This window comes from Miniopterus natalensis, chromosome 7 (assembly GCF_054644295.1).
Source record: "Miniopterus natalensis isolate mMinNat1 chromosome 7, mMinNat1.hap1, whole genome shotgun sequence".
Taxonomy (NCBI): domain Eukaryota; kingdom Metazoa; phylum Chordata; class Mammalia; order Chiroptera; family Miniopteridae; genus Miniopterus; species Miniopterus natalensis.
The window spans coordinates 79844525-79861830 of NC_142087.1; the positions used below are offsets into that span (position 1 = coordinate 79844525).

At 57.0% G+C, this 17306-nt stretch overlaps 1 protein-coding gene across 1 annotated transcript in view; it reads right to left on the reverse strand.

Moving 5' to 3' along the window:
* Positions 1-509: 509 nt before the first annotated feature.
* Positions 510-17306, reverse strand: part of PMEPA1 (prostate transmembrane protein, androgen induced 1) — a 48244-nt gene continuing 31447 nt past the window's right edge. Inside the window, exons 2-4 of the mRNA XM_087819186.1 lie at positions 6831-6985; positions 2381-2434; positions 510-2009 (exon numbers count right to left, since the gene is read on the reverse strand). Coding sequence (XP_087675312.1) covers positions 1461-2009; positions 2381-2434; positions 6831-6985 — 758 coding nt within the window. The 3' untranslated portion in view covers positions 510-1460. The remainder of the gene's footprint in view (positions 2010-2380; positions 2435-6830; positions 6986-17306) is intronic.

The window sequence follows — 17306 nt, forward strand, 5'->3', positions numbered from 1 at the left end:
GCACTTCCTCCTGCACCCCACCGCCGGGGGTCTCGCCACACCCAAGCCTACTCAGTAACGTCCTGGGAAAAAACAGTCGTGCCAGAGGAGGATGCTTCTGAAAACACACACACACACACACACACACACACCCCCCAAGCGGGACCGTTTCGGGAGGAGATGGAGAGGGGAGGGATTCTGCCTCGGCCTGCAGAGGGCCTGACTCTCGTCTCAGCCCGTCCGCATGTCCTGGGAGTGTCACCGTTTCACCTCTGGTCTTCTGTTTATTGGGCTGTTAAGTGAGAATCAATATAGAGAGAGAAAGCTGGGGTCGAGGTCACATTTTAATACTTTGGGCCTTTCCCATCTGCCAGTGGACTGCACTGACCCTAACCGGCAAATTCTGGAGCCACCCTCGAATTCTGCACCATCGAAGCCGACTGCGCCCCTCTGGCGCGCCAAGAGGAGCACCGGTAGCCCCTGCCTCTGGGGACCTTCATGATTCAAACAAAAGTAGGAGAAACCTTAAATTCCTTAGTAACAGTTTATTTTCATTTGGGGAAAGGCAAAGCCACCGCCTGAACTCAGGGCCTCGAATAACTTTCCTACTTCGTGCGATTCAAGGGCTGTTCTGACCCAGAGGGGAAAAGCGCGTCCCCTCCGGGAGGGAATGTGTAACGAGGTAAGGACCCATCACCGGCCGAGGCGTCCACTCTGCGGGACAGTGCCCGCCGCGAGCCTCTCCCCAAACCGCGTGCGGGGCCCACCCTCGCCGGCCGCGGGTAACTCGACGCTTCTCCCTCGGAGTCTCCACAGACGCGACAGACGTTTCCATCGAACAAGCACTGACATATTTATATTAAAAAATAGTGCAAAAGCTCAACATTTATATAAATAACTCTAAACCCCTGCTTTGTAATTGTTTTCTTTACAAGGTAATACACACTTGCGGAGTTGGCACTCAAAAACGGCCATTTTCTCTTCGAGTTCAGAAAACAACGTGTGTTTTTTAATAGGACTCTTCTAATACAAAAATACTCCTACCCTCGCACAGACAGCTTCTCTTACTTTATATATATTTATATATATAATATTGCAGATCTTTAAACAAAGGTTTTGTGCAAATATGTTTTTAAAGTTAAGTGAAGTCGTCATAAACAAAAGAAAGTAAGCCCTCACGAAGCCCGACTGGGAACACGAAAGACTAGGGTAGAATTTTTTTTTTCTCTTTGCCTTCAAGACACGCTCAACAAAAACATGTTTGTTAGTTTTTTGTTTTGCTTTTTTTGTTGTTGTTTTTTGCAAGCTTTCTTAGCTTGTGCGTTCAGACCAGACGGAACATGTAAATATTTATACACAGAGAGGTGGGAGGGGATGGTGGTGCGCGTCCCCCACGTGTCCCCCAATCCTCCTCTCCCTTCTTAGAAGTGCGGAGTGTTTTGCTTTTACCCACCGCTGCCTCGGCCGAGGCCCCGGGACCCCTAGAGGGGGTGTCCCTTCTGTTTCTCCTTTTCTTGGCTCCAGGCGGCGGTGCTCTCCAGGGGCGCAATGTGTGAGTGGTGGAGCCGGGTCCCCTCCAGCAGGGAGGGCGGGCCGCTGCTCTGCTGATGCTGGAAGGCGGCGGACCCGGGGTAGTGCCCGATGACCTCGCTGTAGGTGGGGGGCGGCCCCTCCATGCGCCCGCCGCCCCCGTAGCACGTGGCGCTGATGCCCGAGTTACTGCTGGGGGGGCAGGGGCCGCCCAGCATGGCACCGTCCATCAGGTCGCTGTCGAAGATGGTTCTGTTCGGGGGCGCGCGCACCGACTCGCGGTTGAGCTCCAGCTGCTGCTCAGGGTCCCGCAGCTGGAGGGTGCAAGGGCCCTGGTAGGGTGGCGGCTCCTCCCCGTCCGACAGAGAGATGGTAGGCGGCAGGTCAATCTCATGCTGCAGGTAGGGGTAGGTGGGCTGGAAGCGGTGGAAGCGGTCCCGCTGGGTGAAGGGTGGCACTGCCAGGCGGTCCGCGGGCCTTGGTGGGGCGTAGACCTGTGGCTGGAGGGAGCGGAGCAGAGTGAGGGCCCCCAGAAGCAGGGCCCGAGGCAAGGATGGGTGCATGCGACTCTGCTCTCTGGGGAGGGGGGAGGGCGGCGGGAGTGAGCCTGGGGCCCAGCCTCCGCCTGTCCCAGGAGCCCTGGCGTGGGTGGCAGACGCTGTGGGCTGCTCCCTGGGGGTAGGGCGTGTGTACTGTCTGGGCAGGGAGGGTCCCAGCCACCAAGCATATTTCTTCAGAAGGGCAGAGAGTGAGCCTGTAGCAGCCACACTGTTCCAGCCCCATGAAGGGCACCTGCTGGGCTGGGGGACTTTGGGGAGCAGGTGTGGAGGGGAACCGGGGAAGGGAATAGGCAGGCGGCACGGGGGCTCACCTCCGGGATTCCGCTACCTGACACCGTGCTCTCCGAGGGCCAGAGGCATCCTTCCTGTACGGGGAGGAGAGAGACAGGTCAGGGGGATGGGTGGACAGAGCTGAGAGGGCCAAGGGTCCACCCGGCTTGGACCCTGAGCTCTTCCATTTAGAATGAGATCTTGCGCCATCCACCTCTCTCCAGCCCCACCTACTCTCCCCGCCCAGGCTCAGGACACCTCTCAGGCATGATCGATCACTGGGCGTCCACTCTGTCCCTAAAAATGCATCCTCCACATTTCCCAAAACATGCAGCTGATGCGTGGGCCCCTTCTCAGAGCCCTCCAGCGCCTCCTGTTGGCCTTAGAATAAATCCACAGTAACTCCAGAACTAGCTGCTAAGAAAGCCTGGCCTGATCTAGCCCTCCTGGCCTTGACCACCCTTCCTTGCTTTGCCACCTTGGGCAAGTTACTGAATTCCAGAACTGAAGGAGTGGCACGTAAAAGCCACTTGGGGTGCACGTGGCTCTCAGTGAGCACATGAAAATGTTGGATGCCATCACCTCGCTCTCTCCTGCCATGCTGACTGCTGTCTAGCACATCAAGGTGCTAAGTGTGCACCTCAGGGCCTTTGCACTGGCCACCCCACTACATGGTCAACTCCTTGCTCTTTTTAAAATCCTCACCCGAGGATATGTTTATTGATTTTAGAGAGAGAAGAAGAGAGGTGGGAGGAAAGAAGAAAGGGAGGAGAGAGAGGGAGAGAGAGAAACATCGAACAGTTGCCTCTGGCACGTGACCACAGTAACTCCAGAACTAGCTGCTAAGAAAGCCAAGGACTGAACCCGAGACCCTTCGATGCATGGGAGATACTCCAACCACCTGAGCCACCTGGGCCGGGGCTCCTTGCTTTTTAATTCCAGTGTCCCCTGCAGATTTTTTTTGACACCATTATCTAAAGGGCCCGCACCCATTAAAAATCCTGTCTCTTAATTATTTCCTTCATGAGAATGATCTTGTCTCCATGTTTGTTTAGCTCTTGACTGCCTTGGCCTCCCATCTGTGAGCCCAGGTGATAGGTGAAGAAATACAAGAGAGTTAATGAGAAAGTGCCCCACCCAGCTCCTCGCCACCGAACAAGTCAGTGAGTCAACAAACGTGGATGCGGCCCCACTGCTGTGCCAAGCTCTGGGCCAGGTGCCAGGCATGTAGCTGCCACCTCACGAAGCTTATGCCCTCTGCCCTGAAATTCTGGGTGGGGCCTGCAGCTCCCCCCAGGAATGCAGGGGGCTGGCTCTGGACTCCAGTTTGCCCACTGGCTCCCTCACACCCACTACCCCCTGGGGGCAGCTTCTGCCCTGGCTCAGGCCTCCCGACCTTGGCCTGAGCCACCAAAGAGAGGTTAGAGACAGCAAGCCCATCTCACAGAGGGGCCGACATAGACATCAGAGCCCTCAGCTCCCACAGAGCTGGAAACCCTGCCCAAGGCCCCAGGGATCTCTCTCAACTAATGAAAGACCCCTCCCTCTCTACTGAGATCCCTATTTCACGGGGAGACACCTAAGGGTCAGGAAGGTGGGACCCCACATCAGGATCAGTTCATCTGAGGAGTAAACCCAGACACTGTCCCTGGAGGGAGGGATGTCTTCTTTTAAAAATTAAAATTAGTTTTATTGAGATATACTTGACATACAAACTACACATGTTCAAAGTACATAACTTGGCTAAGTGTTGGCATATGTACATACCAGGAACCCATACCACAATCAAAATCACAAACATCCACCATCCCATTAACGTCCTTGGGGGCGCGTTTTCTGGAGGGTTCCCGTTTGAGGCTTCACACCTGCAGTCTGCGGAGGACCTGCCCAGAGGACGGCAATTCCCCATATGGCCGCGAGGGGGCCTGCGTCTCTCAAAACTGTCCCATCAGGAATGCACCAGAAGCCATGAAGACTCACTGGGGTCTAGTATGTTCCAGGTGGGGGGATGCAGAAAGCAGGCACACACTGTTACTGTTAGTATGGTCATCAATGACCATTTTGCTACTAATGTTAATAATTCCGTATCAATTGCTGCCTTGCTGTCAGGCACTGTGACAGCACAGTCTCAATTTTCCCAAAAAAGCACCTGTTCCCATGTGGAGTGGGAAGCCCGGGGGAGGGTGCAAGGTGGCTTGGAGGAAATGTGATCCAGACAAGGCCCTGCCTAAAGCCCTCCTATGAGGTCCTCTTCCCTCCACCCCACCCGCTGAGCCACAGCCTAGGGGTTTTCCACCTGGTTGCAAAGTAGCACCACCTAGGTAGGTAAAGAAAACACCCATCAGTGCCTGGGGGCCCCACTGTAGACCCCAGAACCATCCTCCCACCTTGTCCCTGACTGCCTCCAACTTGTGTACCTAGAAGTCATCTCCTCCTTCGGGGACTTATCCAGGAACCACCCACCGGGCCAGATGCCCCTCCCAGGAGGCTACAGCCTCAGCTCCCCCACCAACCTGGCCCTGCTGTGCGGAAACCCACCATCCAGCTGGCTGTGATTAGAGCCCTCCTGCCCAGGGGCCGGTTTTACTTACCTTGTTCACCAGTTTAGTGAATGGCCCCCACATCCTTCCAGGTGCAAAAGCTAGACCCCGGAGGTTGTTCCTGACAGCTCCTTCTTGCCCCCTCCCATCCCTGACACCACAGGCTCCATCTGGCTCCCTTTTCTTTCTAAAAGCTCCCTTGCTGTGAGCTGTCCAGCCGGCCACTTTTCCATCTAGATCAGGGGTCCGCAAACTGTTTCCTTAAAGGGCCAGAGAGTAAACTATTTCATGCTTTGTGGGGCACACGATCTGCTATATCACTAACACCGTTGCTGTGAGGCAAACGTAGCCACCACAGAAGATACCGTGGGAATGGGCTTGGCTGTGTGCCAATGAGGAAACACGCTCTCAGGAAGTGACCCCGAAAAGGGGTCACGGTAGGACAGCCAGGCCAGGGGCGGTTTGGGCATCTCTGGGAGGTCGCTGGGCCCTGAGACTCCACAGACCTGCCCTGTCTGGCAGTGGGTCCCCAGGGGAGCTACCACACTTACATCAGGCCTAACAAGGCTCTGTGTTCACCCAGCCAGGCATCCCCAGGGACTTGTGCAGGTGGCCGGGCAGACGGGTAGCTGGGGGGAGGAGGGCTTTTTCTAACCTCAGGTATCCTGGAACCAGGGCTTGAATCCTAACCTCCGTCTGTGCATGAAGTCCCAGGTGCTGCCCACAGAGCTGTCCCCTCCATGGACGCAGGGACGCCTCCCACAGGAGCCTCTGCATCTCGCCCACACTCTCCCCAACTTCATCTTCCCAGGGCCACATGGGGTGGAGGGAGAAAAGCCAGCTCCACCCATTCCACAGACGCTCACACTGAGGCCCAGAGGGGAAGGGGACCCACCCTGGAGCACATGCTTTGGGGCGGTGTATTCTTTGTACAAAGTGCCTTCACTTCCCCAGCACTGGAGGTAGAACAAATGGGGGCCGCTCTTCAAACTGCCACTTAAAAGTTGTGTGGTCTCAGGCTAGTATTCCCACCTCTCTGAGCCTATTTCTCCTCTAAAATGGGGTTCCCAGGCTGCTGCCAGTGGGGAGCTGGCGAGTGAAGCCACGGCAGACGTGCATTGCAGCTGGCAGCACTGTCGCTGGGCTAACTGAGGTAACAGCGGGACCACTGAACACAGGTGAGCCCTGGCTGTGGAAGCAGCGATTCCTTCAGAGCAGCTGTGCCCTCTGGGCATGTGCTGGGTCTCAGGCTGGGGCACCCAGTGTTCGCCTTGGAGGGACAGAGCAGCCGCCCCTTGCCCCGGCAACCCGGTGACACACTGAGCCCATCACCTGATGCAAGCACAGGTGGTGGAACCTGCCGGGACAGGCCTGGGGCAGACTCGGCTCAGCCCCCGAGACTGAGCAATACCGTCAACCTCACATGTCCCGGGACCCGGGAGGCCACGCCCAGCACCAGCCTCCTTGTCCTGTCACTGTCCTCCCAGCGCCGGAGGAACACAGATCGAGAGATGTGCACTGTCCACAGCCTCGGGGCCACCCATGTGCCACCATCCCCCTAATTCCCAGCCCGCCCCTCGGACCCTAGCTTCTGCCCCAAGCTTTTATACAATGAATGGGGGCTGTAGCCCCATTTCACAGATCAGGGACTGGTCTGAGGGCACAGAGCCAGGACTGGTAGAGCTGGGATTAAACTTGGCCGCAGGAAGGGTCCCCTCCCTGCCATGACATGCTGCCTCCAAGGCCCTGAGTCCCTGGCCCAGACGCCTGCAGGGCGTTGGCTGGAGGGAAGGGCCCCTCCCTGTGTCTGGGTCACCACTGCAGAACTAGGCACCTCTGCTCCAACACCGCCCCATCCCATCAGGCCTCTGTCTGGACCTAGAGCTATGTCCCCTGCTATTGGCACCCGACGTGGGACACCCTGGGCACGTCCCGAGGGGTGGGCACTTACTGAGGACAGGGCGTCTTCTCTCCTCCTGCCCCGGCTGTGCCGGCCGATGAAGGAGCGCGCAGAGAGCTTGTAGTGGCTGAGCAAGCACGTGATCACCACGACCATCACCATCACCACCACCACGATGATGGTGATCTCCACGAACTCCAGCTCCGCTGCAAGACCAAGGGGAGGTGTGAGACCTCAGGGACCCAACGCCGGCCCCAACACATACACCCAGCCAGACATGCCGCTGCTACACGCGCCGCAACACACACATACACACACACACACACACACAGAGCACACACACACACACGGCACAGGCGTTCACGCCACACAGGCACCGCGCTCCAGAGGAGAGGCAAGTGCATCACAGGAGCCCCTCTGAAGAAGAGGCAGGAAAAGGGAGCCCGAGGGCTGCGTGTAACTGCAGTTTTCATTTCTCGCTTTGATTTTGTTTGGTATTTCCCCTTGAAGGCGGAAAAACCCTCAAGTGCCGGGAAGGGAGCTCGGGAGGTTTCTGCTGACTCAGGCGGGTCCGTGTCAGGGGCTCTGCAGCTGGCCCTGGTTGGTGCCAGCAGGAACCCCCCACCCCCACTCTGCAGCGGGCGACGCTGGGGCTGGTCCTGCTGGGGACTCGGTGGTAACAGGGAAGAGGGGCCACCAGCCGGCAGGTGCCAGCCTCCCCTGGCCCACTGGGCAGAATGCCCAGCCCAACAAGCATTCTGGGTCAAGGAGACTCCGAAATGCCACCAGGTGCTCAAGAGCTACTAGCCAAGGGCCCCCAGGGCACAGGTTCAAGCTCACGGCCACTTGACTCAGCTTTTCCTCCTCCAAGACAGACAAGGGAGCTGGAGGAGCAGGGACCGGCTGCCGGTGAGGTGTGGCTGTCACGAGCCTGCCCCCACGCTGGGCCCACCCAAATCCAAACCCTGCAGGGCCAGCCCCTCCTGCCTCTGGCCTTGGCTTCTCTGAGGCTCCCAGCAGGAAAACAATGCATCCTTGGTGACCAGTACTGTTGGTCCAGCCACGGGAGCTTCTCCACACAGAACCCACGTCCTCTGGAAGCCCTGGCCCCTTGTCCCGCCCAGGCTTTCCAGGACCCCTACCTTCTCATACATTTGCGCAACTGTGCCAAGCTTACTCAGCACCATCAGTAAGTCAGGCAAGTCTGCCCCTCACGGGACATATGGCAGTATCTGGGGACAGGAGTGACTGTCACACGGAGGGTGCTCCTGGCATCGAGTGGCAGGGGCCAGCGGCGCTGTGCAACCTCTAACATGCACAGAAAGCCCCATGACAATGATCTGGCAGCAGTGGGCATCCCTGCACAGGGCTGAGCACATGTCCGGGGCACTTTTACCACCCATCTCAGAGGTCAAGTGACAGGCTCCTGTAGCCCAAGGGCCCAGAATTGGTAGCTCCTCTCACCTGACTGTCCATTGTACCCAAGAATTTTATCTGGAGTTTGGGCCTTGGCTCTGGCCCATGGGTGAGACTGTGTCCCCATTTTACTCTGGAGAGGCCAGAAGGGACGATGAACTGCCCAGGGACTTTGGTGAGACATGGATCCCTGGGAAGGCTAGGGCCCAGCCTGGCAGGAACTCAGCAAGCCTCCACCACTCTCAGGACTCCCTCACTTTCTGGCCAGGAGGGCGGGCCTGGGTTGGGCAAAGGCTAGGCGTCTGGCCTCAACCCAGTAACTGTGGCCACACCTCCTGCCTCCCCAGACAGGCTGGTCTAGGGCCTGGGCGGCCTGGCTTGATTCCATAGGGCCCAGGTCTTGTCTATTAGGACCTGGGATAAAGCCACCCATTCAGGGGACACACAGGCCTGCTTTGTGCAGCACCATGGCCTCCCGTCTCAGAGGGGCCTGCAATTCCCCTCCCCGAACCTGACACACTCTTCCCCCCGGCCGGACAGCAGAGGTGGGCAGCCCTCTCCCCCTCCCTCCGTTTCCAGGGGCCTGCCCATGCTGGGCCTGGAGGGAGGGGGGTGTGTGGGACCGCCTGTGCCCCTCCCAGGCGGCTCCCAGGGCCCGGGCCAGGCTCTACCCTCCTGGTGCCCTCAGGCCCACGCAGCAGCACTGGCTGAAGCAGCAGGGCTGCGAGGGCCATCAAGGGCCATGGACGGGACCCCAGCAGACCGAGTGGGTGTGAAGAAACCCCCACAGCTCCACGGACCAGCCACGAGGGGCCCAGATGACAGGAGGATCTGGTTTCTGGGGTCTGGTGTCCGGAGTGAGAGAATCACCCCTAGAAATGAGCACTGGGCTCCTGACAGATAGCACTGCTGTGCCCACCTAGGTCCTGGGCCACAGCCCCATGAAGGCACAGACAGAAAACTCACAGGGGGCGCAGAGGGAGCAGTTCTAGGGAAAAGGGCAAGTGGGACTGATTTCTGGGTCCCGTGTTCTGGAAGCCGAAGGCCTGGAGTCTGGGCCCAGAGCAGGAGGGAGACGGCCAAGGGTCCCCAAGCCTCTGCTCAGACCAGCACAGCCTTTGTGTGACCCTGGACTTCGCTCGAGTCCATCCCAGCTGCCCCAAGTACAGGGGAAGATGCAGGGCGCCTGCCCGGGCACCTCTGTGTGGCGATGTGCTGGGCACCCAGGGAGCATGCCCTCAAGGTGACTGATTACTGCGGGCTCATTAGCACCCCAGCTACAGCAACACAGGGGAACCCCAAACCTATTAGCCTGAAGAGAAAGTTGTAAACTGGCTACTATAGGCCACACCAGGGGCACAAAGGCACGGGGGCAGGGCACTGAATGGGGCAGGAGAGCTACCCAGTCCCCAGCAGCTGATTCACCACGGCCTGCGTGGCAGAGAGCGCCCAGGGCTGGGAGTTCTGGCCTTGGCCATGGGTGAGAGGGTCTGGTCCTGCCAAAAGCAGCCCCCAGGCTCTTTCACAAGCAGGGTGCTCCTTTCAGGAGGACTCCCCTTCTTGGGAAGTGCACCCTGAAAGCACCTGCTGGGAAAGGTTGCAAACAGGAGACCCGAGGACATCTGCATGCACAGTCCTGTAAATGGAACTGTGGGCAACCACCTCTTCACATAGGCGTGTGCCCTCGCTTGGCCCCAGGCCTCACCTGGGTCTGTCGTCTGCCCGGCCCCTTGGGGAGCTTGGCCCTCAGCATCTGTGCTGACTCCTCACCCCGGTTCCCACGGGAGGCATCGCTAATGGAGCATGAGCCCCCTCCCCAGTCCACACACCGCTCTAGACCGGCGCTCCTGGTTGAAACCCCGTGGGCCAAACAGGACGGTGCCTTGGGCAGGCTCCCAGGGGGCCCAAACCGCCCCACCTCTCCAGAACCTGGAAGCCATTTGTGAAGCTGCCTCGCCTCTAATGCTGGCAGCATGGTGAAGACTTTTAAAAGCATTGGGCAGGCCAAAGCACAGGGCCAAAGGAGTCCCAGGTCACTCTGCTGCTAATGGCACGTGTGGAGCCTGCCTCTGTTTCCCCAATAAGACAGACCTCCCCTTTACCTGGACACGAAGCCAAGTACCCTGCATGGTACATGCAGAAGTGGGTCCTACCACTGAGTGCCTGACCTTGGTCCCCAAATCTCCTGTGACCACAGGACTCACAGCCAAAGCCTGGTCACAGAGGGGACAGAGCAAGAGGGGGTGGGTGGGCCGGTCCACAGCCCGACTCACTGCACACATGGTAACTACTCACTGTAACTATGGTGATGATTCTAACAGCTGCAGCTCTGAGCTCTCCTCCCCCGAGTGAGGAGGCGGGTGCCATTCCCATCCCCAATTTGCAGACCAGCAAACTAAGGCTCAGGGAGCAGTTGCCTTAGAAAAAGCAGGGCCGGGTCCCGAACCCAGAGCCTCCCTGAGAGCTATGATGGGGAGACCTCGGTTCTGCTCAATACTCCCGGCTTTTTGAGGTATTTGTTAGGTCCCCTCCCCACACCCCGAGCACCCCTGAGGATTCGGGTCGGTCCTGCCTCCCCATCTGCCAGCTGCAAGGTGTGTGGCCCAGGGCACCCACACCTCTGTGAGCCCCAGCCACAACCTGGAGAGCTCAGAACGGGGGAGAAATAGCACGGGCTCCATCGTCACAATCCCAACAGCCTGTGGGGACAAACGGCGTCCTTCACCCAGGCTGATGCCCTGGAAGTGCTGGTTGTGCCCTGCTAACTCTGTCCCAGGGGTAGGGGTTTGGGGCAAGGTCGCCCAAAAAGGTCAGCGAGGGTGGCAGCTGGATCTGAGGCTACCAGGGACTTATAGGCACCGGTCCCTGCTCTCAGGACCTGGCTGTGAGAATGGAGCCTTTGGGAAAGCAGCATCGTTTTCCCTTAGTTTTGCTCTGATGTCAAATCTCTCGCTATGGGGAGGGTGAGAGAGCAACGCTGTCGTATTTTTTCTTGTTGTTAATCTTCACCCGAGGATATTTTTTCCATTGATTTTTAGAGAGAGTGCAAAGGAGGGAGGGAGGGGGAGAGAAACATCGATGTGGGAGAGACACATTAATCGGCTGCACGCACCCTGATTGGGGATCAAACCCGCAACCCTTCGGTGCACAGGCTGACGCTCTAACCGCTGAGCCACACCAGCCAGGGCACAACGCTGTCATTTTTCTTTGTAATTCCTCCCTTGGGGCAGGTGGTGAACGTGGCAGGCTCTCGGGGGTGACCAGGCCCATCTTCCACATGCAAAGTCAAGTCACCTCTCATTTAGTGTCCTCTTTCCTCGTGAATAATTTCCAGTTAACAGGCTCCTCTGCCTCACTGGCGTGGTCTGATGCTCCCCGAGGTTGTCTTCTCTGCCAGAGACAGATGCAGTCACTTTGAGATGTGTGCACACACATCTCTGGTCCCCTAGGTGCCAGGCACGGCCGCATCCTATGGACATTGTTTTACTGAATCCTCACTGTTAGTCTGTGACGTAGACACTAACGTGATCTCCCCCCGTCCTTTACAGATGAGGAAACTGAGGCCGGCTGGCTGAAGGCCATGCAGCACAAGGGCCCAGACCCTCGAGCCCATGCTGCCAGGGCCAGGGTAGGCCGACTGCCCCACTCCCACTGGTCCTGAGTACCCTGGCTCCAGAATGTCAGACACTGCACAGGTTCAAGCAAAGGGCTCCTGTTAATGGGACTGGTCACCTGGCTGGAGCGTCACCCACCATGTGGTCCAGGAAGCCAGTATCTGCGGCCAGTGGTGCCCATCTCCCTCCGCCAACACAGAGGAAAATCTCAGTTAGGAAGGAACCTCTTGCCAGGCACTCGGGGGAGCTGTGGGCACCGCCCACGGCACTGGGTAAAGGTACTAACAGCTGCCATCTCCTCTGCCACCACCTGTGTGCCAAGCACCTCGCCAGCACAGGGCTTCCCTCTTAATTCCCATGACCACCCCTGGGGCGCAGCACAGGCCCCCTCGCAGCCAGGAGCCAAGTCGGGGAGCGGTCTGGAACCCACAGCTCCCAGGCTCCGGTCTCCGCCCCCTCTCTGCCACGGAGCCCTGGCGGCTGGGGCAGCCAGGACGCTCTCTCAGAATGTGTGTTTAAAATTAAATTTAAATTGTGGCTTAAAAAGAAACCAATTATTTCAAAATAGTTATGAAACACTCAACCAGATCTGTGATCCGGGAAGAACACACGGTTACGTTTGCGACTTGGGGATACGATCGCATTAAATTCAACCTGGCAGGTTTCAATGGGACATGGGGCCTGTGGTTTCCACTGGTGACCACAGCACAGGTGCGGCTAATGCTGCTGTGGCCTGGAGCCTGTGTTCCAGGTCGGGTGAGTGCAGGGAAAGGCTGTGATTCTTTGGAGTCTGAGTTCATGGCCCCTGTTCTTGGTGACAGGGGTGCCACCTGGACTAAGGGCAGGAGCCTCGGCCCTTCCCAGCTGTCAGTGGGGAGGGGCTGGCATGGAATTTGCTAAGCTGTGCAAAGAACAGGCCTGGCTGTACAGGTATTAAGTGGGTGTGATGGCCACTGAGCTTTGGGGGAATAATTTGGGTGGCAGTGGGGTGCTGGAGCTCATTTCTCTTTCCTCAGCTGGGGAGCCGGGCCGGAGGTCACCTGGCTCCTGCCAGCCCACAGGAGGTTTCCAGCCAGACGAGCCCCCGTGTCCCCCCCAAGTGTCTGTTCCGGGTGGAGGGGCGCCGGCGCGTTCCTGGTTAACAAGCAGCCCGTGCAGGCTGCCCTGTCTGGCCTCCCGGCCGCACACGGAGGAATTAGGAACTGGCACTGTCTGAAATTTATGAAAATCTAATCTTGTTAGGCCTGCCTGGATGAGACCCACCAGGGCCGGCTCATTGTCATTCCACGGCGCCCCAGCCTGCCTGGGGTTCCAGCCACTTCATTTATGGCCCCTCTTCCCTCCCCTCCCCCCACTGCATTCGAATGAGAACCCAACCCCCCCCCCCATTTTCAAATAAAATTGAGCCAGACGTCAAAGGAATAACTTTCTGATTGCTCTCGGTGCCATTTCTTTCCCGCTTTCTTCCTCTTTTTTTAATTGGATCTATTGGGGTAACCCTGGTTACTAAAATTACATAGGTTTCAGGAGTACAATTCTAAAATACATCATCTGTACACTCCTGGTGCCACTTCAAACACCTCCGGCAGCATGTTAGTTTCTTTGGGTAAGATCACTTATAGGTTAAAAAAGTTGGTGTCTTCCTCTTGAGGTTTGGGAGGTGGGCAGCAAACCTGGGCCAGCTTTCTTATTTTTTTTTAAAAACAGACTATCAAGTGCTCACTCCTGCCAAGCACACAGCTGAGCATCTGGCACCGATTATCTGAACACGCAGCCCTGAGGTACTGTCTGGTGTGTCCAGTGTCTAGGAGGAAACAAGTCCCATGCTGGCTGGACCATGCCTGGCTCCAGGGCCCAAGGCTCCTGCACTGCTGCTCATGGCAGAATTGAGGGCACAGGTTCAGAACGTGAGGTTTGCCTCCACCATCGCCGAGTCACAATCCCAGCTTTGCCACTCACTGTGACCTCAGGTGAATCATGTGTCTGGGGGGGGAAATGGAGGGCTGAGCCAGCCCCCACTTCCACTGCTGTGCAGATAAATACATGAGTTTGTTTGGAACCAACATTTCCAAGGAGGAACCCCTGGACACCCGAATCCACAACTGCTGGAGGCTACTGGAGGGGGTGCCCTCTGCCAGGGCTAATGGACGGTGTAAGCTGGGAACCCGTACCTTTGCAGAGTGAAATAACCCTTCGAACCTTTCAAGTGGGAACCTTGACCAGGGGAATCAACTTCTGGGCATTGGCCTCCACATGTATTTGTCCTGGAATTCTCTCTTCTTTGCTCCCACATTTTCTGTGAAAGAATCACGCACAGGCTGACCCCAGAGCATTTGCACATGCCCTTCCTTTTCCCTAGAACGATCTTTACCCACACCCAAGTGCTTGCTGCCTCCTTACCTTTCAGCCTTTGTTCCAGTGTCACTTTCCCAGGGTGCGTCCCTGAGCACCCTGTCTGAAACAGTGCTCTGTACCCAACTCCAGGACCCACGTCCCATGCCTGCTCTATTTTTCTCTGTGGCACTAATTCTGAATGCCATTTGTGACCCATCTAACCGCTTATTGCCTGCCCCCCGTCCTAGAACATCAGTGTCACCTGGAGCAACTCTTTCCTTAGTCTCCCCAGCACCTAGGACAGCGCCTCCCCCTGAGCAGGCGCACAGTAGGTATGTTGAATAAATGATCTTATTTGTTCTTGCGAGCACACCCAAGTGTCAGCAAGACCCATGAAGGTCTGCGTGGAAGGGAAAAACTACCAGGAACCACTTCAACGTCCCCCCAGGCGCCAGCACAACAAGGGAGGCGCAGCCAGCAGACCTGAGCGCTCCAACTTGAAAATCTCCCAGAAGTGAGAAAGAAGCCACCAAACAGGATGAGCCCATTTTTGTTTAAAAAAAGAACAAATGTATATATTTTAGCATAAAAGTGAATCTTACACACCTCTGTCTATGGCTGACTGTCTGCACAGACGGGGTGGGATGGGCTGGGGGGACAGCGGGCCACACACTGGCATGTGTGGTCACCCCAGGAGGCCCCAGCAGGGACAGTCCCTCCACGTGACACTGCATGCACATATAATTACATTCATAGTAAAAGAAAAAAAGATGTAAGTGGTATCTGTCAGTATCCAAAACAGACAGAGGTTTCCACAGTGGTGTTTCTCAGGCGGTACCCTGCGTCTCGCAGTACTTTGGGGGTGGGGGGTGGTCAAGGCCCTCATCCTGGGGTTGAGGGTGGTGAAACCCAGACATCAGGTGACCTCTGACTGGCCCTGGCAATGCCCTTGTGGGGCTAGGAGGGGTGCCTGACTACCCATCAGGCGTCCCTGGCTGGGGAGCCCAAGGTGATATCCAGGTGCCAGACGGTCCCCTGGGCCTCCCCTCCCCTCCCAGGAGAAGGGGAGACCCATGTGGCCAGGTCAGCAGCTGTTCTGTGAGAGCGACACACTGTGTCCTCAACACTGGGCTGGAATGATGGCCACTTGGGAGGCAGGCATCTTCTGAACCTGTGCGTTCCTGGACATCAAATGACAACAGAAGACAGTCTGAGCTCACACGTTCCCTCTGCCCGAAGGCCAGTCTAGCCGTTCCTCACCTGGCTGGCTGTCCCTCCCTCCCTCCCTGGTCACACACACAGGCCACACACGTGTGCATACAATGTGCTTCCTGCTGGGTTTGCCCCCCCCCGCTCCTAAGCACGTGGGCAGCACACACTGAATTCTAACTTGTCTCCCTCTCTGGTCGTGGGTGTCAGGATGGGCATCCAGGACTCGGCTCTACTCCCGCAGCCACAGCCCAACGGGAAGGCATGGCACGAGGCTGCCCCAGAGGAGGTGGAAGCTGGGCGCATCCGGAAGCCCCAGGGCCCAGACGCAGTCAAGGTGCATTAATGAGATGGGCCAGGACTAAAGGATTTTGAAGATGAATCATTAACTCCTCGGATCCTGCCTGCTGTGGGCACCTCCTTCCAACTGGCAAGACACCTCTGTTGGTGCAGGGCCGCCCAGAGCTGAGTCGGCTCTGGGCTTCACCTCACATGTCCCAAGGTCATCTTTCGGGAGACGGCCTCGGAGGGGCTACCGAGGCGGCTGGGGCCTGAAAGCGCCTGTGGGAACCGGATGGTGGGCTAAGAACTCGAGGGACCGCAAAGGGTCTATGTAATCACTTTAGAGCCTCGTGATTAAGTGCTCTCTCAATACGGAGAGACAAAGCAGTGCCTTTTATCTTTCTTGCTATTATCCAAATGGAAAGAACTAATGGGATTTTTTTTCTATTGTCACCAACGTCGAACATCTTTAAACACCCACTGTCAGCACGATATCAATCACCGAGAGAGAGTTATTGGCAGAACGGAGTGAACTCGTGGAGAGACACCTGGTTCCGTCAATGGACCCGCTGGGGGTGCAATGGAAAGTTATTTAAAATACATCAAATGCGTTTTGTTAATTCAGGGGACAGGGTGGGCGTGGGTGGGGCAGTCGCCTGAGGTGCGTGTTTTGATGGCCAGAACAATCTTCTTTGGCCTGGCAGTGGCTCAGCTGGAGCGTGGTCCCACGCACTGAGAGGTTGCAGGTTTGATTTCTGGTCAGGGCACCTATGGGCTCCATGTTTCTCATACGGATGTTTCTCCCCCCCACACCCCTTCTTCTCTCTCTAAAATCAATAAAAACATATGCTCGGGAGAGGGTTAAAAAAAGTTTTAAATACAGGATACCTTTCAACCCAGCTATTTTAACTCCTACGACTGTACCTAACAGAAAACTCACAGCACGCTGGAAAGCATGCATAAGGCTGCATCGCAGGGTTTTTAAGTGAACAGCCGGAGATCATCTAAATCCCACCGAACAAACCCTAGTAAGTCACATTATGGACTATAACGGGGCCACTAAAAAGATACCTAAATGTACAGCAGGGCTCGCACCCTGGGCTCTACTGACATTGGGGCTGGACCGTCCTCTCCTGAGGAGCCGTCCTGTGCGTCGTAGGCTGTGGCTGTTTATTTAGCAACATCCCTGGTCTGTACCCACAGGGTGGCAGCAGCACCATCACCCCCAAGTGATGACAACCGAAAATGTCCCCAGACGTCGCCCAGTGCCCCCTGGGGGTCAGAATCGCCCTGGCTGAGCACCGCTGGTCCACAGGCCTGATGACGGATGGGTGTCAGCAATTACTGTTGGGCAGAGGACAGGCTCCCTGCACCCCAGGAACGGAATTCAGCTCTGTAAATTCAGGGCAGGGTAGTCGTCCAATGGTTAGTGGGGCCCCCGGAGCTGGCTTGCGGGGACCCAATCCCAGCTGTGCCAGTGGCTGAACATTCGACATGAGGAAGTGATTTCATTCTCTGTGCCTCAGTTTCCCCATCTGGAGAAGCAGGCACCACGAGCATGCACCTCTCTGACCCGTCTCCCACCTCAGACCTCACGGCCATGCTGTGGATCCGACTGAGGACCTGTGAGTCTCAGTGTTGAGCTCACAGGAAACCCTACAAGTGACAGCTC